The sequence below is a fragment of the Arvicanthis niloticus genome, chromosome 5 (genome assembly GCF_011762505.2).
Source record: "Arvicanthis niloticus isolate mArvNil1 chromosome 5, mArvNil1.pat.X, whole genome shotgun sequence".
Taxonomy (NCBI): domain Eukaryota; kingdom Metazoa; phylum Chordata; class Mammalia; order Rodentia; family Muridae; genus Arvicanthis; species Arvicanthis niloticus.
In genome coordinates, this window is record NC_047662.1 from 52,515,533 (window position 1) to 52,540,104 (window position 24,572).

The window sequence follows — 24,572 nt, forward strand, 5'->3', positions numbered from 1 at the left end:
GCGTTGAGTCAATCAGCCTGGCAGTCTCTTCTAACTTACTGTGTCCTTTCCCATCCCACTGTGGCCTCTAGTATTTTTCCCTGTGTGGTCACACTGACAAGATGTCTCCTTACCAAGGTAGTCACTGAAAAGCTGCCTACGCTGTCTAAACTCAACCAACATTCAGGGAGTGATGCTGATTCCCCTGCCCCTTTCCCTAGGGGGAAAAAGCCAGCTGTCCACCCTTCAGGACAGAAAGGTGATGGTGCACTGTCCAACTCTACTTGGTTTTAGGTGTATTTTGGTGGACAGAGAGCACTCCAGATTGCTAATGTATACTGTTCAACAGTTTTTTCAAATAGGGTATATCAGAGATAAACTTCTTGAGCTCTTCAATATCAAAAAATACCTTGGTTTTACCTTTAAAATCGAATGCCAGTTTGGCAGGATAAAGGATTCTCGGTTGAAAGCCTTCCTCTTGCAGAATTTTTATGATATCGGACCACTGACTCCTTGCATCTATAGTACCAGGTGATAAGTCAGCTGTCAATCTGATCTTGGACCCTCTGTAGGTTATCTCTTTTTTTGCTCTGGAAGCTTTTAGGATTCTCTGCTTATCACCAGCATTCCAAAACTTCACCAAGATGTGTCTAGGTGTGAGTCTGTGTTCATCCACTGAATTGGGGATTCGGTGAGCACTGATGAACTCCAGATTCTGGTCTTCAAGCTCAGAAAAGTTCTCTTCAAGTACTTCCTTAATTATGTCTACCGCTCCATTCTCCCAGTTTTCCTTCTCTGGAATTCCTATCACTCGGATGTTGGAGCCTCGCAATCTATCCTCCCTCTCTCTTAGCCTTTCTTTATCAATGATCTCCTTGGCCAACTGCACTCTCTCCTTGGTCAATCCCTCCACAGCATCTTCCTGTTCGTTCACCCTTGCTTCAATCGTGCACGCTAAGGAATTCAGTTCATCCATTGAACTTTTCATCTTTAGGACATCGAAAACGTAAAGGTTTTTGATATTTTCGACCTCCCTTTGCATCTGTCTGATAACACTGAGCACGCCTCTTCTAAAGTTTTCTTCAGTTTCATGGACCAAGTCTGCTTCTTTGGCCACTAGCTCCTCCATTTGCAGTGGCTTGAACTTCCCTTTTTCTATGTTCACTAAAAGTGGAGTGGCTTGTGACAGAGCACTCAACTTTGTACAGGAACGGTTTTTAGGACCATCTCTACCTGCCCCTAGAAACTCTGATGGAGAACCCAAATATAAGGTTAGACAAGGTACCCCAGTCCTTTGACTGGACACAGCAGCTGCTCCTCCCTCCTGCCATCTCACCAGCCTTTTTTCCTTAGAATCCCAAACCAGGTAACTAAAAGAAAGTTCTTTAAGTCCATGGAAGGTCTCCTTTTTCTTAGTCTGGGAAGACGTTTTTCTGTTCACTTCTTCCTCTGATTCAGAATCTACTACCAAACTAATTAAACCAATCTCCTCAGCAGTCCTGGTGATTTTCTCACCACCATGCTCTTCTGCCACAGCAAGACCCTGAAAGGTTGAACCCAGAGCTTCATTTCGAACAGAGGCTTCTTCCTCCTCCCCTGAGTCTTCTCCCTCCTCTTCTGATTCTGAATCCTCTTCTTCCTCTTCTGACTCTGAATCCTCTTCCTCCTCTTCTGACTCTGAATCCTCTTCCTCCTCCAACTCTGAGTCCTCTCCCTCTGAAGTTTCTTCTCCCTGTATCTCTGAGATTTCTTCTTCCCTATCTTGCTTCTTGAGAGTTTCTTTATCCTTCTGGTCCAGTGTTTCTTTTTCGTAAGTCTTCACCTCTGGGCTAGCGACTTTTACCTCTTTGATGAATGGGAAGCTCAGACTGTTACTTGCTAGTCTTCTAGCTTCATGCTTCGTGTCTCCTAGAGTTTTACCCTAGATGTTTAAAAAAAGTTATTTAAGCCACGTTTTCCAGTGAGTTAAAACGTCTGTTTTATCCTCTAAATTTAGTACACAATAAGCAAATATCTGTAAATATTTTCTCCTATAGCTGAAGGTCAAAGTCAGGGCCTTGTACATGGTAGGTGATGCTGGCACAGTTGGTGCTAGTAGACCTACCATCTATTTGCAAAGAGATGGGTCCCCAAAAAGATTCTGTCTTTCTTTCTTTCTTCCTTTCCTTTTCTTTTTTTCTGTTTCTTTTTTTTAATGAGATAGTGACACTAATAGTCCAGGCTAGGCTAGCTTCAAATTCATGTCACTCTTCATGCCTCAGGCTCTGCCAACATTCATAGAAATGACTGATTTATATGGTATTGGGAATTAAGGCCAGGCCAGCCCTCCATTTCTAAGACCAATAGATAGGCATAGTGATGTGTGCCTGTCATCCCAGCTTTTCAGAGTTAGAGGTGTTAGGTTGGGAAGTGGAGGCCAGCCTGGACTAAATGAGAGCCTTAATCAACACAAACAAACAAACAAACACAAAATAAACTGGTCACTGAGGTTGGAGCCCAACCTTTCACAAGGTGGCACCAATTCCAGGTGTGTTAAATAAAGACCTCAATATGAAAAACAAAATCATAACACAAAATTTACCTTAAAAATTTTAGAAAAACCATGAACTAGAAAACAATACTTTATACAGTAGAAAGGAGTATCATTCTCCACAAGAGTTCTTTTAAATCAATAAAAAGACAAAAAAAAAAAAAAAAAAAAAAAAAAAAAAAAAAAAAAAAAGACAGGAAACCTAAAAGCTCAACAAGGACATAGAAATAAAATAAGCAGAGCCTTACTAATGTAATGGGAAGATGCAAACCAAAACCGCAGATTTTGGCATTCACCAGTCAGATTACCCATAAAGTCCTACGGCTAAGGGGACCCAGCTATGGGGTTTCTTAGATGTTCATGCAGTGGTCCCTCTAGCAAGCACATGATAGGTACCCCTCTAGAAGAAATCAAAATGTACCAGGAAAAAAAAAAGAGAGAGAGAGACAGACAGACAGACAGACAGACACCAGAGCAGGTGTTGTACGAACCTGCAATTCCAGCAGGCAGGAGTCTGAGACAGAAGAAAAATAAGCACGAGGTCAACCTGGGCTACACAAAAGACCCCGTGTCTGTGAAAATATCTGTAGCCCATGCTACCTCTAAATATCAACCTACAATGATTTGTGAATCGATTAACCATGTAAGGCAAATGAATGAAACGCTTGAACACTGTACAAGGGAGGAAACCAGAACGGTCAATAACTAGAAAGACGCCTTTAGCTTAAGTGAGGGTTAAGTGAGACACTGGACGTTGACAGCAGTGACGTCAGGGGGAGGATGAAAGCCAAGCGTGATGGCTCCAGAGATGGCTGACTGGTCAGCTCTTTCAGTTCCCAACACCCACATGGGGTGGCTCCAGGGGGAGCTGACGTTTTTTTTTCAGGTGGCTCCTGAGGACGCCAGTCAAGGCACGCCCATGATGCACCGCGGTACATACAGGCAAAACCCCCTTCCACGTGATGAAATATTTTTCAGAAAGAAACCTTATCCCAGCTATTCACACCTGATAGTTCCACCGCTCTTCCCGCTGCCAAAGCTTTTGTTGTACCCACTCATTTGTCCACTTTTAATGAATTAAAAGATACGCTTAGTGTTTATCCTTAAATTTTAACACTCCTAAATGTTTTCCTATCGGTCTCTGTAATTCCTGTCAAGCAAACCTTAATTCCCCGCTCACCTCTTGCAACTCTTGCTTCCAACTTAAAAGGGCTAATATTAGAATTTCCACATTGTGCTTCTTCTTAAGGGATTGTCTTAGATTACACCTACTCTACAAAACCCACTCACACCCAAGTTCCACATTCTATGTGCTCACCAATCTTTCTTGAAGCTCGTTTCTCCTTCCTCCTTCATTTCTCGTCTCACTTTGCGGGAACACATCTTTCAGTAACTCTTTCAGAAAAGGCTTTCTGCTGGTAAATTGCCGGAGGCTGTGAAGGTCTGAGAAGATCTTTGCCTCACCATCACACTTAAATGCCAACTTCACCGAGCACTGCAGCTCAGGCTCCAAGTCCTTTTCTTTGAGAAGGCGGAAGACTTGGCCCCACTGCCTGCTGATGTCCAGCGTAGCTGCGGAGAAGTCAGCAGCCAGCCGCAGCGTGGCGCCGGCTCCCTCTTCCGGCGGGTTCTCTTTGGGGTCCTTTAGACGGTTCTCTTCATTCTGACAGCCGGGTTTTCTGGCAGGTTTCTCATCCGCGTTCATGTTCTCCCCTGCTAGAAAGTCTACAAGGCCCCTGCTCTCTCTACACCTGCCGCGTTCACCAGGCAGGACTTCTCCCGCTCTCTCTAGTGATGGTTTCACCACATGGTTGCCGTTGAGTTGTTTAGCTGTGTCCTGCCTCCTACCCAGCTTACTCTTCTCCTTTCTTCTCACAGTCAGATCTTCGTCTGTTCCAGAACTTTCCTCTTCCACTTTCTCTCCTAGCTTTGGCCTTTCTGAGACTGCATCTCCTTCTTGCTGGCCTACCCGCTCTTCCAAATGCTTCACCCAAGGTGCTGTACGTTTTAACAGCATTTCCTTTATATCATTTTTATAGGTTTCTCTCATCTCTGCAAACATCGCCTCTTGCATTTCCAATAAAGCATTAAACTGCTTCATCATGGATGCCGGTACTTCATTGTGCTCTAAACACAGAGATGTGGCCATTTTCTTCTCCCTGTCTACTGACAGCTTTTCCTTCTGCTCCCTTTGAAGCCTGGCAGCTTTGGATTGCACACCTGACATGGTGGATACACTAACACTGAGTGCACCTTCTCTCGAAGAGAGCTTCAGACGTTCAAACTCCTAAAAGAAAAAAAAAAAAGTCATCTGAAATATAAACAAATGAAAATGTACTTACTGAGAAACTTGGCAAGAATAAGCAGGCTAAACACTTTGCTATGTGTACTTCATAAACCTTTATTATATGGGGTCATTACTGTGATGTGCACATGGATATGATCACAAGGGAAAGTCAGAACTCACAATTTATGCACGATGACTAAAACTCATTGAGAGTTGGGCATGCCTATAATTCCATCTAATTAGGAGACGAAGGTAGGGGCCCGGGAGTTGGTGGTAAGGTAGGCAGCATAGTGAAACTCTCATCTCAGAAGTAAAGCAGCTGGGTAACACAGCGCACAGACATAGTGATGTGTTTATAAAAAGATATGGGATATGTCCTGTGGAGGTGTGGTGAGACATGGGGGAAGGGGGTGCCTCTGCAGAACCATGCTGAGGCATCCCTTCCCCCTGAGGGACCAGCCACAGGAAGGTATACCATAGAATAGAGTTTATTCAGGACATGGGGAGGGGAGTTAAGAGGGTAGAAGAGGTAGAGAAAGGCAGAGAGAGGGAGAGAGTAGAGAAGTAGAGGCCGGCCATGAGCAAGTGGGGGTGTGTGTGTGTGTGAGAAGGGGTAAGTGACAGAGGGATCAAGAGATCAAGAGGTTAAGAGAGAGGAGGGGCAAGCAGCCCCTTTTATAGTGGGCAAGGCCTACCTGGCTGTTGCCAGGTAACTGTGGGGGTGGAGTTTAGACAGAATGCTAACACATAGTTCCAAAAAAACAATGTGAAAAAGAGAACTAGCACACGCCTTTAATCCGAGATCTTGGGAGGCAGAGGCAGGTGGATTCTGAGTTCGAGGCCAGCCTGGTCTACAGAGTGAGTTCCAGGACAGCCAGGGCTATACATAGAAACCCTGTCTCGAAAAACAAAACAACAACAACAACAACAAAAAAAAAGAACTGGCCAGCCTGGCATGGTGGCTCACGCCTTCAATCCCAGCACTCCAGAGGTAAAGGTAGGTGAATCTCTGTGAGTTCAAGGTCAGCCTCGACTACAAAGCTACACAATGAGACCTTGTCTTTAAAAAGAAAGCTGGTGAGATGTCTCAGTAGGATGGTGCCTACTGATTTGAGTTTTGAAGGACATGAAAGGACAGAATCTATTTTACAAACTGTCCTCTGACTTCACACTCACATATACAATGAGATATAACAAAAATAAATTTAAAAAAATTGAAAGATAAAAAGGGGGCGGTGGTAGAGCACGTCTTTAATCTCAGCACTTGGGAGGCAGATTTCTGAGTTTGAGGCCAGCCTAGCCTACAGAGTTCCAGGACAGCCAGACCTATACAGAAAAACTGTCAAAATAAATAAATAAATAAATAAATAAAAAATAAAAAAAAAGGTATGCGTGCCACAAACAAAAGTTTTGAGGTTGACCTAAGAACACTATTCTTTTTCCATAGTAAAAAATGTTACATACTTCCTGGGGGAGTGAAAATAATCCCATTTCCCTTTCTCCTCCCACAGCCTCAATCTGTACTTATAGGCCCTTAGACTAGCCAGGCAGTGGTGCCCGCACGCCTTTGATCCCAGAGGCAAGAGGATCTCTGGGCGTTGGAGGCCAACCTGGTCTACAGAGCAGGACAGCCAAGGCTAAACAGAGAAATCCAATCTCAAAAAAACAAAATATAACCTTAGACTGTGGGTTCCTGACAAGCCATTTCAACATTTAATAAGGATGGTGTGAGGGGGAGAGGGTGGAATACTCCCACTGATGGTTTAAAAAGAAAAAAGCCTTTTTTAGCTGGGCAGTGGTGGCACACACCTTTAATCCCAGCATTTGGGAGGCAGAGACAGACACCCGAGGCCAGCCTGGTCTACAGAGTGAGTTCCAGGACAGCTAGGGCTACACAGAGAAACCTTGTCTCAAAAAACAAACAAACAAAAAACAAAAACAAAAGAACACATATCCAGCATTTTCAAGGCCTTAGGTTCTGACCTCCAGCATAGCAAAACCAAGCCTGTAACTTTTAGAATGTTAAACAGAAAATGTACCACATTTCCAGCACCTATAGAGTTTATATATATATTGAGAAGCTACAAAAGAATATATGAAATAGAACTGAACTTGAGAAAGAAGGACAAACAGAACTCGAGGCCATTCTTCTACACCTGATGGACGCACTTGAGAGTTCCCAGGACGACTCGGTGTCTGCAGAGGCTGTCAGAGCTGATCTGCAGTGCTGGTGACACTGGAATGCTGCAGGTCCAGAGGTTAATCATCTTATCTTGAGCTAGTTCTAGCTGAGAACACCATTCCTTGACTGCCCCCGTGTCTTGTGACTAATAGATAAGAACCTTTAAGAACCTATTAATTCAGCTGACCACAACACTGAGCATCCACGAACCCAAAAGGATGTCAGACACATCCTGGGCCTGCAGAAATGCTTCCCCAGACTGGCTGGTCCAGTCTACCTGCTGTGCCCAGCGTACTTTAAATTCACCTTGATTTATGATTTTCCTTGTTCTATAAGATTATAAAATTCTATGAAAGAAACTGCTTCCATGCTGGACTATGGAATTTTCGGTAACCTAAATCTGTGTGCCTGGACCACGAACACTCAAAGTGGCTCCATAACAAACTCTCTTGTATTTCCTCTAAGATAAGAGCTATGGCTTTTGCAAGGACATCAAAATTAAATAAAGGCAGGGTGGTGTGTGAGCCTGAATTGGAGTTGAAGCCAAGGTGGCATACAGAGCCGGGGCCAGCCTACCCAGGGCTTTTTGGCTAGTCCTTGTCTCAGAAACAAATCAGATACCCATCTATCCTCTCAACTATGGGAAACCACTTATGTTGCTTGCCTTGAAAGTTGAAGGTAGGAGGCGCCTTGAAGGTAGGAGGGAGGCCTTGGCTAAACTTGGAGGCCAATCTGGAAGACACTAAGACCCCTGTCTCCAAATAAATCAACAGACAAACAAACAAGCAGGCTCCTGGAAAGACAGTTAAGAGCACCGGCTGCTCTGGGTTCAGGAACCATGTGACACGATAACAAGTCTGACTCCAGTTCCAGGGAGTATCTGATACCCTTTTCCAGTCTCCTCAGGCACCACAAGACACTCTCAGTACACTCCTAGACACAGGCGAAATGCACTCACAGGTGAAATCAAAACTAAAAGCTTAAAAGAAAAAGTGGAGAAATCTTTTGAGGCAGGCCATAGCTGTCACCCCAGCAAGGATGAGGCTGAAGGCACAAGGCCAATCTCTGCCACAAGAGCTTGTCTTAAAATAAGTGCTGGTTTGATCCAAATAAATAACAGATCTCAGGTTTTGGTAATTTAGTTTTCTGTGTTTGTTTGAGAAAATGTTCTCACTCTGAATCCCAGGCTTCCCTGGAACTTATCATGTAGTTCAGGCTGGACAAGACCTACTATCAGTAATCCTGCCCCACCCTCCCATGCATGTGCTGGGATTAGACCCACGTTATCACATTTGACTCAATATCAAAAATTGAAAACCAGTACTGGAATTGCTATCAGTTGCCCGATAGAACTTATGGGTGACTGACTTAGCAGGAACCCCACCCCCACCCCCTCCACTATTGGACTCCTGGGTGAGGTACCATAATGGAAAATTGGGGAGCACTTCAAGTTGTTGGAATGCCAGGCGGTGGTGGCACACACCTTTAATCCCAACACTTGGGAGGCAGAGGCAGGCGGATTTCTGAGTTCCAGGCCAGCCTGGTCTACAGAGTGAGTTCCAGGCCAGCCAGGGCTACACAGAGAAACCCTGTCTTGGAAAAAACCAAAAAAAAAAAAAAAAGTTCTTGGAATGGCTGAGGTAGGGTGGAAGAGGTAGGTTAGAACAGGAGCTTAGAAGCTGTTGTCCACAGCACTGACTAACTCCTCTCTGGAGTCTAAAGGTTGAAGGCTTGCAGCTGTCCAGCATGTAGGGTATGGTGGGGTGCACGCCATTCCAGGGCAATCGGCCGGATTAGGAGTTCAAGACTATCTTTGATTTCACATCAGGTATTCAAAGCACCCACCCTTTCTCAAAACAAGCAAGCAAGTCAACAAACAGCCTGGGTGGGTGGCCCAAACCTTTAATCTCACCACTTGGGAGGTGGGTCAGAGGAGATGGGAGTCATCCTTGGCCACACGACTAGGAGGACCTCGTGGGCTCTGTGAGATTCCCTCAAAAGCACTTTATCAAACCAAATCAGATACAAGATGAGGGATTTTTTTTTTTTCATCCTGCAGTATAGCAAGTAGGCTCCAGGGCACACGCTATGCAGTGCACTACCCTCTTGCAGCCACAAAGAGCCTAAACCTCTAAGGCAGTGGGGGAGGAGCTAATCCACAATCCTGAGGGAGGGGACCCATACAAGTTGCTATTTTGAAAATGCAGTGAGCTAATAAACATTTGAAAAGGGGACCGAGTAGACAACGGGGGACTAGGCAAAGGACAAGGAAATGCAAATCTAAGAAGGCTCACCTCCCACCCCCAGAGTCAGGAAGTCGCGGACTTCCCTCCCCCCAGGGCCTGGGTTGGTAGGCTCAGCTAGATTTTCCGTGGTTCTCAGCCTTAGGTTTTCTACTGTACAGGACACACACACCCCACCCCCAAACTATTTAAAATGCAAATCAAGCTGCTGTGCAATGTGATCCCAGCAGTTGGGAGGCTGAGACCAGCGATTTGCAGCTCCACCAGCTCCCAAAAGAAGCCAACAGCAAACCACAACACAAAACAGCTCATCAGTTTTCCAACCACAGCTTGAATGGCCGCCGCCAAAGCTGACATAAAATGTGTCAACGTGGCTCAGTTCTGCGCCTTACCAGAAAGCTTAGGGACTATACCTATATAGTCCCTATACCTCGGACTATATAGGATCTTGGATGGAAAACAAAACAAAAAACCCCCTCTCACATACTTGTTTAACGTTTGAGACAGGGTCTCACGAAAGCCGTCCCAGAGAGCATTCAAGAGAGCCTTTTGCCCCAAGCCTCAAAGTAGTTGGGACCATATGCCTAAGCTACCTATATTTTCTGTTATTTTTTATTTATCTGTTTACCTGAGACCGTCTCTCTATATAGCTCTGGCTATCCTGGACCTCACTATGTAGTTCAGGCTGGCGTCGAACTCACAGATCCACGTACCTCGGTCTCCTAGCACTAGGTTCAAGGCCCGACTTGTTTTATGCTTCAATTTAAATGATTCTTGTGATGGCCAATGCTCTCAAACATTCTTGACACTAGGTTAAGAACCCTCCGTGGATTACAGGCAACACCCATCCCCAATTCAATCCAAGACACCTCTGTCACATTCCAGAGGGACCTTCTCCGTGCCCCGCGAGCACACTCTGCAGCTTACCCAAATCTGTGCCTTTCCCAGGAAGGAACCAGCTCTCCTCAGGTCAAGATTGGTCTGTCCACCTACAGTCGCGTCTCTCAGCACCTGGAATTAAGTGCGTAGCGCAGGAGTCAAGCTGTGACTTACGTCGAAATCCACATGCCCATCATCAGTAGATGTCCTTAAATGTGCTTAAACAGTATCCGCAAATTACCAACAGGGACACTGGGGTGGGGGGTAGAGAGAAGGCAGCGAGGGAACGAACATCCCGGATCTAAAGTCAAGAAGGCAAAGGGAGGTTCCGAGGGCAATGGCAGTGGTTTCTGCCCTATGTAGGAGTGTACATTAACAGGACCTTTGTGAAGAAACTGATGGAAACTCCTTCCCAGTCAAAGACAGAGGAAAGCGTTCGATGGTGGAGGCTGGAAAGGGTCTGGAAGCCGGGGTTCCCCAAGCTCTTAGCAAAGCTCTGCCTGCGGCGGCCGCTAAACTCACCTCCGCCTTCGAGCAGCTCCCGCCCCGATGTCTCACTGTTCCCCACTTTGTCCGGGTGCAGGAGCAATTCTCACTCCCCACCCCGGGGCTGGCCAGGCAGAGCAGGGTGAGGAACACAGGGACATCCGGGGCTTAGCCCTGAGCAGCCTTACCTGGGAGCCACGAGGAGCACCCCGGAGGTCACACGCGCCAACCAGAGCAGGGCCGAGCGTCTGACCGCAGGAGAGACTCGCTGGGTCTCGTGCAGACTCCTCCCCTCCCCCGGCGAAGTTTGCAGGTTTCTAGGCCCAACCCCCCTCGCCATGGCTTCCCCAGCCTTCCTCCCGAAACTCAGTGGGGCGTGGTGGCCCAGGCCCATGAGCCACACATGCTAGGGGCCAGTTAGGGCGCAAATTTTAAAAATAAATAAATAAATAAATAAATAAATAAATAAATAAAATTGCCCCAACGCTGCTCTCTGGCCTCACGCTAACCAGTCGGGGATCGTACACACCCCTGTCCTGACTTTAGGTTCTGGTCGCCACATAGGCGACCCTAAGCGCTTAGGTGCAGAACCTCTCTCCCTGTCACTCTTGAAGTCTCTCTGGAACCCCTCTCCAAGGGTCAGTTGATGAGGTAGACGACCTTCCGACACCTCTGAGAATCTGTCTCACCCTCACCCTTCTGCTCCAGGGCCTTTGCACTAGCTGTCTCTCTGTGACTTCTTTTCCCAGGTCGTGTTTTGTGAAAAATCAACTTGTAATTCTACATGTAGCTAACTCCAAATTCCTGGTCTTCTCCACTTCCCTAGATGGGGGAGTACAGACCCGTGAGTGGAGCGCGGGGGTCAGGGCTTAGGGGACAAACCCTGTGTGTGCACGGTAAGAGCTTTCCAACTGAGTTACACCACCAATCTGTTCTTCCGCACTTCTTTCAAAGCTGACTTTGTTCCATCCTCAGGTCTCAGATCAAAGATTAACTCCTTCCGGGATGGTGGCATCACCTGCGGACCTCCAGCTACTCTGAAGGCAGGAGTACCCCTTTGTGCATAGGAATTGGGGTTAGTTTCAGCACTATAGTGAGACCTCTCTCTTCAAAACAAAACCAAAGATTTTCTTTAAGAGGCCTCACTTAAATAAAGTTCATGTGAGTGAATTTTTTCCTTTCCTAAAGAAGACACACTCCAATCCCAAAGCTCGACTACAGCCCTCTGTCGTCCCCACCCCCACCTTTTGGAGACAATACCTTGCTACATAGCCCAGGCTAGCCTTAAACTTCCTGTGTAGCTTAGATTGACCTCAGATTCCAGGTACTCCCCCTGCTTTAACCGACCAAGTCCAAGTGCTGGGATTGCAGGTGGGCGCTAGGCTTTGTTTGTTTGTTTGTTTGTTTGTTTTGTTTTGTTTTTCGAGACAGGGTTTCTCTGTGTAGCTCGAGACAGGGTTTCTCTGTGTAGCTCTGGCTGTCCTGGAACTCACTCTGGAGACCAGGCTAGCCTCGAACTCAGAAATCCGCCTGCCTTTGCCTCCCAAGTGCTGGGATTAAAGGCGTGTGCCACCACCGTCAGGTTTAGGCTTTGTTTCATTCACCGGGGTTTTGATTCCCAGTTACCAGGAGCCAGATTTATTCAATTATTGCATTTCCTTTCCACATCTTTCTATTGCCCGCTCCTTCAGAGGATGCAATTCCAAACAGACAAGACTCCTATCTCTCTCACTCACAGCTTCATCCACTGTATCCAGGATTATGACTAGCATGTGCTACAGCCTCTTGTTGAATGAAGAAATAAGGGAGCCTACCCGTCTTGCCCGAGCTCACCCCTCTTGGCAGACCAGACGGTACTGCTAAATGTGTGCCATGTTTTCTGCAGGATTAAGGGCGGTGCAGAAGAGACTGCTCAGCGGTTGGTTCATAGCACGTGTTGCCCTTACAAAGGACTTGGGTGCCATTTCCAGCACCTACATGATGGTTTACACCCACCATACCTGTGGCACACACACGTATGTGCAGGTAAATACACATTTAATTAATAATTAATAGAGGAGTGGGTCGCTGCAGATGATGGCACACATCTTTAATCACAGCCCCTGAGAGAAATAGGCAGGAGGGTGTCTGTGAGCTCCAGGCCACGCTGCTATATGCTCTTGACTTCCAGGACCACCAGAAGTCTACAGGGAGAGGTTGTCTTAAACGGAAGGTGTGCCAGGCATTTGTCTTGAGTTAGAGACTTGGGGTTCTGGCTGACCGGGCTCCGGTGGAAGGCGGGCTGTATGAGAACACAGAGCTAGCTCATGGAGAGTAAAACCTCACTAAGGTCATGTAAGTGAAGTTTCCTTTTTAAATATTTTACTTCCTCTTTGACATTACTGTCTTAATTACTTTCCTATTGCTGTGGTGAGACACCAAGGGCAAGACAACTTAAGATGGGGCTTACAGTTCCAGAAGGTTAGAATTCATGGCCAGCGTGGGAGCAGGCAGGCAGGCAGGCAGGGATAGATTGCTCTGGAACTGTAGCTGAGAAAGTACATCTTGGGACAGCCATGAGGCAGAGAGAGAAGGACACCACAATTTTGGGAATCCTTTGAAACCTCAAAGTCCATCCCCGGTGACATACTTCTGAGTCCTCCCCAAACTGTTCCACCAACTGGGGACCCACTATTAAAACAATTGAGCCTATGGGGGTCATGCTTTTTTTTTGTTTTGTTTTGTTTTTCTTTTCTTTTTTTTTTTTTTTTTTTTTTTTTTTGGTTTTTTGAGACAGAGTTTCTCTGTGTAGTTCTGGCTGTACTGGAACTCACTCTGTAGACCAGGCTGGCCTTGAACTCAGAAATCCGCCTGCCTCTGGCTCCCAAGTGCTGGGATTAAAGGCATGTGCCACCACTGCCCGGCCAGGGTTGTTCTTTTTTAAGTAAAACCCCTTAAATAAATAAAATAAAATAAAATGTTGGGCAGTGGTGGTGCATGCCTTTAATTCCCAGCAACTACATGGTCATTTATAATGGGATCTGATCGCCTCTTCTGGTGTGCAAAAGACAGAGCACTCATTTACATAAAATACATGAATAAGTCAAAATGTTTAAAAAGTATTGAAGCCAGACAGTAGTGGTGCATGCTTTTAATCCTAGCACTCAAGAGGCAGAGGCAGACTGATCTCTGTGAGTTAGAGGCCAGCCTGGTCTACAGATCTAAACACACAGGGTCTGTAAGAATTGACAGAGCTGATGAAGCAGTAAGCTGTCCACTTCCATTTCAGACAAAAGCCCCCAGGGTCTGGAGGGGTGGCCCAGTGGTTATGAGCAGTCAGTATAATATTTGCCTGCAAGTTTCACTCTTTGAAGATGTATTCATTTTTATGTATATGAGTGTGTCTCGAGCCCAGTCTGTTATCTGTCGTGAGCAGGTCCCTGTGGGAAGAGGAGTGACAGGTCCTCTCCACTCAGGAATCGTATACAGGTTGACTGTGAGATGGTCAGTTCCCCGAGAGGGGAGAGAGTACGCCAGAGACAGAGGTTTGATATTTAATTGCTCTTTAATAATGCACAGCAAACAATATATTGTCACCAATGTTAAAGCTATTGTAACAATGAGGTATTGCCACATTTCCTATGCATTGACTCTATCAATGTCAGCACAGTTAACACAAATAGTAAGTTGCTAATTACCAAGGAAATAAGCATAGCAATAAGTACATCATTATTCATGAGTTATGCGACCTGAGTCCTTATGACTGTAGTTTCCAGCAGCTCAGGCCCTGAGAGTGTTTGTCCACGAAGTTGGAGGCTTCTGTCTCTTGGCTGTCTCTTTGATGACCCGGTGCAGAGTGCTCAGTCTCTCAGCTGCTGCTTTGATGATCCATGCTGCACAGAGCTTGGTCTCTCCACTGCAGAGGAGGTCTGAACAGAGGATTACGCTAGCCAGTCATGGCTACCAGAATGATGAAGTGCTCCGGCCAAGGGCTCCCTTTTTATGCTTGAATTAGGGTTACTTCTGATGTACACGGCAGATAACCAGATTTGTCTGGTTATCTGTGGGGCTATGACTTCATTACAGCTGGTTATCACACTATTCAAAACAACTTATTTTAATGCCCAAATATTTTGATTCATAAGGTTTTCAAAACAACTTTTGATTATCAAAACAACTTCTGGTTATCACAGCACTTCAAAACAACTTCACTTCAAACTTGTTTTCTTTCCTATTACAAATATGGAGTCAGTCCTGTTAAGGGCCTGCTCCTTACAGAGTGTTATGGCCCTCTGTGTGTGTGTGTGTGTGTGTGTGTGTGTGTGTGTGTGTGTGTGTGTATGTGTGTTTGTGTGTGTGTGTATGTGTTTGTGTGTGTGTGACAGGATCTCACTGTGTGGTTCTGGCTGGCTTGAAACTTGCTACACAGACTAAGTTGGCCTCAGTTTGTAGCAATTCTCCCGGCTCCATCTCCTAAGATCTGGGCTGTCCTGCAAACATGTCTGTTCCTAGCTCCTAAACCTAATATAGCCAGCTTTAATACATTTTCCAGATACAAGAAAAGCCTTATTGTATCTCATCTATGGGTTTATGTATATACAGTTTCATGTAGCCCAGACATGCTATATAACTTAGGATGACTTGGAACTCCTGGGCTTCCTGTGTCCTGAATGCTCAGATGACAGGCATATCCCTAGTTTATGCCAGCGATGGAACCCAGGGCTCTGTGCATGTTAGGATACCAACTGAGTTCCAATCCTTGGCAAAGGTCCGTTTTATTAACTGTCCAATTTGCTAGTATTTACTTCATACTCAGTACCATTTACAGTGTGCCACATATACATGATAACATGATAAATTCTCTAAAAAGGCTCCCCAACATGTAGAGAGAAAGGATAGGGTGGGGCCCAAAGCCCCCAAACACTCACATTCATGTATCATTGTGCAGGGTTAAGAGCAACTGATCCAGCTGGTTAATGGGAAGAGGAGAATTGGAAGATAATAGAACCTGGTCTTGGGGACTAACACCAACTCCAGGGGATATATGTCTTCCTGTGCTGTCGAGAGCTTGGTTGGATGTGGGGCTGATGCTGAGAACTGAAAGAAGGCAGGAAACTACTTATTGCTGGCGGACCTTTCCTGCCACACTCCACAACCACCTGCCAGGAGAGCAGATCACAAGCTTCACACTCGCGGTGCCTCTTGCGCCACCACGCGGTCACTTGAGGTATCTCAGGCTTCTGTATTCCAAAGCCCCGCTGCAGGGGTAATCAGAAGATCTCAAGGATGGGGGGCCCTTTCCTGGAGTTCAGTTCTCTACTGAAGATGCTTAAACAAGATGGCCTTCCCTGCCTGGAGCTCTCAGTTTCAGCTGCTGAGTTCCTTTATTTTCTTAGGTACCCTAACTCAGGTAAAAGCTTACCCTTGGTTTCATGCAGAAAAGAATTCAGGAAAAGGAGCCACTATGAAGCCAAATTGAAATTTTTAAAAGGCATTTTAAGCCGGCCCGTGGTGGCACACGCCTTTAATCCCAGCACTTGGGAGGCAGAGGCAGGCAGATTTCTGAGTTCGAGGCCAGCCTGGTCTACAGAGTGAGTTCCAGGACAGCGAGGGCTACACAGAGAAACCCTGTCTCGAAAAACCAAACCAACCAACCAAACAAACAAACAAACAAAAAAACCCAAAAACAAACCAACCAACCAACCAAAACAGAAAAAAATGCCAAACAAAAACAAACAAAAAACCCCAAACAAACAAAAAAGGCATTTTAAATGTTAATTTTCAGAAGAGGGAGAAATAAGGGGAAGAACTGGGGTGTGGGCTTCTCCAAGAGACCCACTTCATTATCTTTAAAATGGCTACTTTCTCTTTGTTGGGGTTTGAAGCTGGAAGAGTTGCTAGGACTTTGGACAGTAGATTACAGAGGTACACAGGGCAGGATTTCAATTGACAGAGTAAAGGTGTTCATTCAGGAAGGTAGGGGAGGAGAATTCCTGTAAGCAAAGCCAGCTATCTCTTAAAAAAAAAAAAAAGACTTATTTTCACTTAAAATTTTTTTAAGGCCAGGCAGTAGTGGCACATGTCATTGATCCTAGCACTCTGGAGGCAGAAGCAGGCAGATCTCTTTGAGTTTGAGGCCAGCTTGGTCTACAGGGACAGTTCTAGCACAGCTAGGGATACACAGAGAAACCCTGTCTTGAAAACCCCAAATTACCTGCCCGTGGTGGCACACGCCTTTAGTCCCAGCACTTAGGAGGCAGAGGCAGGTGGATTTCTGAGGCCAGCCTGGTCAACAGAGTGAGTTCCAGGAAAGAAACCCTTGTCTCGAAAAAAAACCAAAAAAAAAAAAAAAAAAACCAAAAAAAAAAAAAAAAAAAAAAAAAAAAAAAAAAAAAAAAAAAAGAAAGAAAGAAAGAAAACCCAAAATTTAGGGGAAAAAAATTTAGGCCAGTGTGGTGGCATATTCCTTTAATCCCAGCACTCAAGTGGCTGAGGCAGGTAGATCTCTATGAGTTAGAGGCTAACCTGGTCTACATAGTGAGACTTAATAAAACAAAGGGGCTGGAGACAGGACTCTGGTTAAGAGCACTTGCTACTCTTCCACAGGACTCAAGTTCAATTCCCAGCACCCACAGCAGGTGGCTTCTAACTGTCAGCTCCTGAGGAAGATGATGTGCTCATGTGAATGCCCCTCATAACCAGAAATAACAATAAAATATAAAATGAATAAAAAACACTTGGTGTGCCCTTCCCCCAGCTTTGAGCAGGCCTTGAGAGACTTTGTTTACCACAACAGACCAAGTGATAGGATCTAGGTGGAGTTATCCACCTTTGCTGCACAGAACACAGAAGCAGAACTGCCCCTGGGCTTGCCTTGAGACATCTCCGGCTGTGACCTAGAAAGGATTATGGATTATCCCACCCATCTCTGAAACCAGGAGGGGTTGTGGGTTGGGCCTTCCCCTTTAAATTGAGAGCTGAACATTAAACCTTGGGGCCTTGATCAGAGAACTTTGTCTTGGCTTCATCTCTTCTCGCCCTCCGTCCCCTTTCATTCCCAGCCCCCCTTTCAGATGAACCCAGTTGACTGTGGCCGCAGTGGCTGCAACTTGGGAGGCAGAGGCTGGTGGATCTCTAAGTTTGAGGCCAGCCTGATTTACAGAGAGAGTTTCAGGACAACCTGTTTCAAAAAAACCAAAAGTAAAAAAACAAAACAAAAACAAAAGCAAGGCTTTAATTCTGGAGGCTGCAGAGATGGTGCAAGCATTAAGAGCATTCACTTACTGCTCTTGGAGAACACCCACACTGTGGCTCACAGCCATGATCCAGGTCTAGGAGATCTAAGGTTCTGTGCTGGCCCACTTGGGTTGTTACATCTGTGTGGTACATATAAACTTATGCAGGCAAACACACAAATAAATCTTCTTTAAGAGATTTTTAAATATAGTTCAGCCTTCTCCTGGCTGCCTTGGAATCAAGATGCAGAACTCTCAGCTCTTCCTCCAGCACCATGTGTGCCCAGACGCTGCAGTGCTATGATGATAATGGACTAAACCTCTGAAACTGTAAGCCATCCCCAATTAAATGTTTACCTTTATAAGAAAATAAAAGTTTATGTGCATGCAAAACCTTCTGCAGTCAGAAGAGGGCGCTCTACCAACTGAGCAACACCCTCAGCCCAAATTCCTGTATTGTAACAGGACACCGTGAAAAGTTGAACTAAAGAACAAAATAAAGTTAGATACAGAGATTAAATGTGTTCAACATCCACCATGTGCTTGCTCCTTAACCAGCTGCCTTAGTTAGAATCTTTAGAGATATCTATACATAAAACCTGCCCCTGCCTGCGGGGATTCAACGAGACCTTAGGGAAGGGGGCGAACAAATGAAAGGACAAGAGACACAAAGAATGAGAGCAAGTCTGAGGTTCTGATCAAGCTCTGAAACTTTAATTTTGGGAGCAGGTTATAAAGACACAGCAAACCGGGAAGTTTGGGCGAGGGTCATTGCTTAGGGCCATCCTACTATGGAATCCTTATTGCCCTAGACCATCCCACTGTCATAACCTTATTGCCCTAGACCATCCCACTGTCATAGCCAGCTCCAAGGAAATGCCAGACGTTCTTTAGGTTCCTGGGACCTGAGACCTGTGAATGTCCTTTCTTAACCTTGTATTGACTAGACTTTCTAAAACAGCAGGTAATTTCCTGAGTTTGGCTCCCGGCATCTGCTCCCTTTTAACAATTTTAAACAAGGCTGGCAGGCGAATGTGGACATTAAGAAATCTCATTGGCAGATAATGGGCATTGACCAGAGGGGTAAAGCATTGACCTGATCCTCCCAGTATCATTTGTAATGGTGTCTTTTTGGGGAGGAGAGGGTTATTTGTCTCATGGACCATGTAGGATATTGAGGGTCCTAGTCGGCTCCTTTGAGACACAAGAAATCAACACCAACCTCTATGCAATCAGGTTTGCTTTTCAGGGGACTCAGAAGCGGACAATTTGGGTCCTCCCCCTGCGGTACCTCATCACGCACCCCTTGCAGGTACCCACGTTGTGTCCGTGCCATGCCTAACCAACGTGCATAGATCTGAGTTCTATGCAGCTCCTAAAGGAGATATGTCATTGCAAGGCTCAGCCAAGCCTCTATCAGCCGAATCACGTCTATGATAATGTACTTTTAGATGCCAAGGAGTCAATTTGTTGTTTTATAAAGCCAGTGAGTCTGTTAAAGGCCCACGGGTGGAAAGCCAAAAGGCGAAGGGAACTGATCACAGGGCCCAGGATGGAAGGGAGAAGGGTAGTAAGCCAAGGAGAGGCAGAAAACTAGTTTTTCTTGTTCTCACTGTTTCTTCTAACATTCTAATCTCTTTCTGATCTTGACCACACTATCTCTAACTACCCCAGTTTAGTCAGTCAGTATAAAAACAGCATTCCTCCTTGGGGGGTGGTACAGAGCCCCCCCTTGCTGAAGGAAAAGCAGATGAGAGATTTTTCTCTGATGCCAATCTCTAGCTGTTCGATGTCCCGTCAAGGTTCTGAGTAGTACAAGTCCCGAGGCCTGCATCAGGATCAGAACTTCCAACAGCAGATACCATGGGTGGCTCATTTTTATCTGGAAAGGAAAAAGAAGGGAATTCTCAGGGAGATTTCTCTTCCCTGGATTTCAATTGTTATCCATTTTATCTACAGTTGGGTCTGGCTTTGTGGAGGTGTCTGTTTGTTTCGCCAATCTTTCTGGCAGCCATCTAGCCATGCCTTCTTTGGTATCAAACAGACATATTGATCCTTGGCCCCATTGGAGAACTGAATCTAGGCTGTTCCATTTACAGGTAAGAAGGTCCTTCCACATAACTGTGGCATAATTTTTATTAGTCTCAGGGTGCCAGAGGTGATCGGCAGCAGATTTGCCATGAGCGTCCAGATTTAGAAAATTGAGAACAACAAAGCATGATGGAGAATATTTCTAGGAGATCCCTTCTGGGAGTATAACTCCCAATCTTTGGTTTTTTAAAAGCCAGGTTTTTTTTTTTTGTTTGTTTGTTTGTTTGGTTTTTGGTTTTTGTTTTTTGTTTTTTTTTTTTTTTTTTTTTTTGAGTTCCTTGCAAAACCAGGGCAGAAGCAACAGTAGTTGCTCCTTCCACACTCAGAGAGTTATGAAGATATTATTTTAAAGTTCCACGATACCTGTTTCCCAATACCTTGTCCTTGAAAATTATAAAGAATCCCAGTAATATGGGTAATATTAAATTGTCAACAAAACATCTCAAATATCCAACTGCAATAACCAGTTCCATATTCTCTCTTAATCTGATATGGAACACCAAGCATAGAAAGATAATGTAGGCAGTAACTAATTACATTTTTAGTTGCTTCTCCTCTTAAAACAGTTGCAACTAGAAAGCCTGAAAAGGTGTCAATTCACATGTACATGTTTTAATTTTCCAAAATCAGAAATGAGTAACATCCACTTGCTATAATTGATTATGTATAAGTCCTCAAGGATTAACAACATTATGAAAAAATTGAGGACACAGAGAACAAGTTTTTGCAATTTGACTTGCACACTCTCTAGAAATATCAAATTATTGTCTCAAGGTATTACTATTTTGATGATATAAAGAATAAGATTGTTTGGCCAATTGTTACTGTGAGGCTTATAATCTGCCTGGTATACAAATCTGTGGCATTGCCGTGGGGTCCAGGCAACCCAACATGAGCTCTTAAATGTCTTATAAAGATAAGAAAAAGTACATGTTTCTTAAATTAAGCTGTATTTGTAAAATTTGAGAATTAGCAATATCTTAAAAAGGAACAATTTTAAGCAATTATAAACCATGAGCTATAATATACTGGCTATGAGTATACAAATTAAAAGCTTGATTTTTCAGCATTTCAAACAGTGGCTACAGCACATAATTTAATTATTTCTGCTGAAGCAGGGGGAAACTTATGAAAATGAACATGTGATCCAATTACATATATAGTCTTCTCATTAGGTGAGCTGTCTGTAAATATTTTCTGCCTTTGAATATTTTCTGGAGCAACAAGCACTCCCAAAAATTTAAAGCTCGTTGTATGAGCACAAAGGCTTGCATTAAAACTCCTTCAGAGAGATCAACTAATAAAATACCATGCAATGAACAATATACACTGAAAGATTCAAACTCTTAACTTTTTGTATTAAAGCAACAGCAAATTTTGTACATAATATCTAATGATTTTGCTTCATGGGCTCTCAAAAATTATAAGCATACTTACTGAGTGCAAACCCCTCACCTTCACCAGGATGTAAAGAAACGGTATAAAAACACTGTTCTAAATTTATAATAATTCTATATGCATTTTTTTTAGAATGGCAGCTGGAGTAGGCAAATCAGGCTGCAATATCCCACAAGTTTCATAAATCTTAAGTTTGAACTTTGTTTTGGATTAATTCTTTGTTTTGAGCAATTCTTTTATTAGCAGGCACAGCTATGCTATATAAGAAATCAGGCATAATTTTTATTTCTCCAGCGTGATCATTATATAACTTCTGGTCCATAAATTGTTTGTTGTGAATGTCTTTGGGTCTGAGGCTGACCTTTCTTCCCTAAGGAAGAAGCAATGTAATAAACTAATTCTGGAAAACACCTTTCTAGGGGCTAGTCAGAGTGACCATGACAAAAGGAATGTCACACAAGCTTTTGCTAAGCCCATTCTAAGCTTTGTCTTAACTCAAGTGTGAGAGTTCTTAATCTGGGCCTATTTCTTGAGGCCGGGACAACAATTATCCTTCCTGTACTGAGGACAAATTCCAGGGGAGTGATTCTGCTGTCTGTCTATGTCTCTATTTTTTTGGACAGTCTTTCTGAAAATGACCCGTGTCTCCATACCTAGAACATTCCTTATCACCTCAGCGCTGTGAAAGCATGGCTTGGACTAAAGTTAGCATTCTCATAAGTCAAATGTGTAAAAAACAACTCCTGCCTGGGGTCTCTAAAATTTCTACCAGCCCTTTTAGCAGCCTACCTACAAATTCCTAAAATGGTTTATCAGAGCCGTGTGTGTTCTAGATAAAACTCCCACTGAGATCTCAGTTTAACTATATTTTTGAGTTTCTTTTGCAATATTAGAGTGTAACCATAATTTTGGAAAACAAAACCAATTTTTAACAATATAAACAATTTATTTTCTCTAAAATCAATACCAAGTACATTACTTTCATGTTACTAAGTTTGGCTGTCAGTTCTTATGTATGAATGCATGATAGTGCAGCTTTTAATACCTCTTAAGGAGACATTGTTTTAAATCCTATCTTTATACACCTGGTTTCTGAATGACTCCAATCCTGAGTTACCAGTTTTAATCCAACTTTCTGTTACCAAAGTTGCAAAAAAAAAATTTTTAATCATACCCAATAACTTATAGGCAAATAATCTATAACCAAGACATGCAGAACATTTTATACTTTTAAAAGCAGTCCGAAGCAAAAATGAAGTGGCTGCACATATATTTAGACTAAACAAATTTTTCTTGCTTTTTCTAGCTGTAATTTCAAGAGAAGCACCTTGTCACCTGTTGAACCCAATAATCATAGTCACAGATTTTTCTAGGAGAAACATCTATTAGCTCCTTACCATAGAAGCCATAAAAAAACCTGCTGGCCCCTTTATGAGTGGCTTTTATATCAATGAAACCATGGCAGGGCTTCTCCAGCTGTGCCAGACTCCTAACCACAAGTGCAGGGCTCCAAAGGCCAATTGAAACTGCTTTTTATTTTTACTTTTTCTCCTCTCTCTCTCTCTCTCTCTCTCTCTCTCTCTCTCTCTCTCTCTCTAGTTAAAAACTAAATCAAGGTCTGAACAACCAGCAGATAAAGTTTTAACCATTTTCTTTTAAACATGAAACATAGAACAACATTCAAGTAACGAAACAAAAACACAGACATAAACTGACAGTCAAAGACAGATTGGTGCACCAAGGACAAAAAACAGACGTAGAGAGCAGTACTGAGGGTCTCTCCCGAAGGGGCCAGAGAAAAAGCAGGACAGTCTCCTGATTTTCTCCTGCTCCCAGGAGGGCTCTAAAATCGTCTTCTTCTTTTCTTTTGTTAACACGGCCGGAGAGTGGACAACTGCGTTAGCCCTTTCTCTCCCTCATCTCCAAGGTTTAATGTTTTCATCTCCTCCTTAGGAGGTGTAGCATTTTTTTCATCAATAGTCTCCTCTTGGGGAAACATCAACAAACATCACAATGAAATCTTTTCTATTTGGGAAAAGGGAAAAATTCTATTCTATCTCTATTTCTATCTTCTGTTCTAACTCTCTATTCTAACTCGATTCTAACTAACCTAACTCACTATTCTAACTAACTCTATTCTATTTGTCTTTTCTATTTGGGAAAAGGGAAAAATTCTATATTCTAACTCTCTATTCTAACTCTATTCTAACTAACCTATTTGTACATCTTTCAGAGTACATGGTCACATGTTACAAGGTTCATCACAAGTTCACACCAAAATTCCAAAGAATTTTCTAAGATCCTTTTTTCTTAACCCTTACTCCTCGTGCCTTGAGGGGACTCCTTGAGACCTTTAAGAACAAATCATGTTTGCTCAATGCTTGTCCCAGAATTGCGTTGCTTTTTCTTACCTTCACCGGATCAATCTCACAGGCGGGTGACTCTGTGGCGATCACAATGCGGATCTTCTCTCTTCTCTCCGGAGAAGCATCGATCCTATGCTTTTGGGACGTCCCTGTGGAAGCAACGTTTGATCGGACCCCGACCCACAGGCCACACATCGGGCGCCAAGTGCCCCGGCCCGCGGGGATTCGATGAGACCTTAGGGAAGGGGGCGAACAAATGAAAGGACAAGAGACACAAAGAATGAGAGCAAGTCTGAGGTTCTGATCAAGCTCTGAAACTTTAATTTTGGGGGCAGGTTATAAAGACACAGCAAACCGGGAAGTTTGGGCGAGGGTCATTGCTTAGGGCCATCCTACTATGGAATCCTTATTGCCCTAGACCATCCCACTGTCATAACCTTATTGCCCTAGACCATCCCACTGTCATAGCCAGCTCCAAGGAAATGCCAGACGTTCTTTAGGTTCCTGGGACCTGAGACCTGTGAATGTCCTTTCTTAACCTTGTACTGACTAGACTTTCTAAAACAGCAGGTAATTTCCTGAGTTTGGCTCCCAGCAAAACCATTCTGAAGTTCTAGTTTTCTAGCTCACTTACCTCTTGGGCTAACTCTAACAATATTAATACTAGAGTTAAAGGGCCCAAAAAGTAGTAGGCGTAATTTTAAGAAAACTACATTTGTAAGTTACTGCGTTCTTGGTGTGTAGGAAGCTCTGATGGGATCACACTGTTTTAGACACAGCGATTACTCACTGGTCTTGGAAAGAGGCAGGGCCCCTGAGGAACTTGATGCATAGAGTATAACAATTTCTTCATTAATAGACTTCTAGTGGGATTCCCTAAACAGATGATGTATAAATAAAGACACAACAACACCATG

The 24,572-nt window shown here is 44.1% G+C and overlaps 1 protein-coding gene across 1 annotated transcript; it reads right to left on the reverse strand.

The window, feature by feature from the left end:
• On the reverse strand, positions 1-4,795 carry L1td1 (LINE1 type transposase domain containing 1). The gene is made up of 2 exons (XM_034502136.2): positions 3,828-4,795; positions 1-1,900 (listed from the first exon to the last, which is right to left on the reverse strand). Exons 1-2 carry the CDS (start codon positions 4,734-4,736, stop codon positions 308-310), a joined length of 2,502 nt encoding a protein of 833 aa, XP_034358027.1. The 5' UTR covers positions 4,737-4,795; the 3' UTR covers positions 1-307.
• Positions 4,796-24,572: the final 19,777 nt, after the last annotated feature.

What these genes read in the sequence shown, in the direction of transcription:
- L1td1 (XM_034502136.2), bottom strand. Translation starts at nt 4,736, where the DNA reads ATGTCAGGTGTGCAATCCAAAGCTGCCAGGCTTCAAAGGGAGCAGAAG. An exon ending in ACGAGCTTCAAGAAAGATTG is followed by an intron (nt 1,901 to 3,827) that starts GTGAGCACATAG and finishes TTAAACATCTAG; the next exon opens with GGTAAAACTCTAGGAGACAC.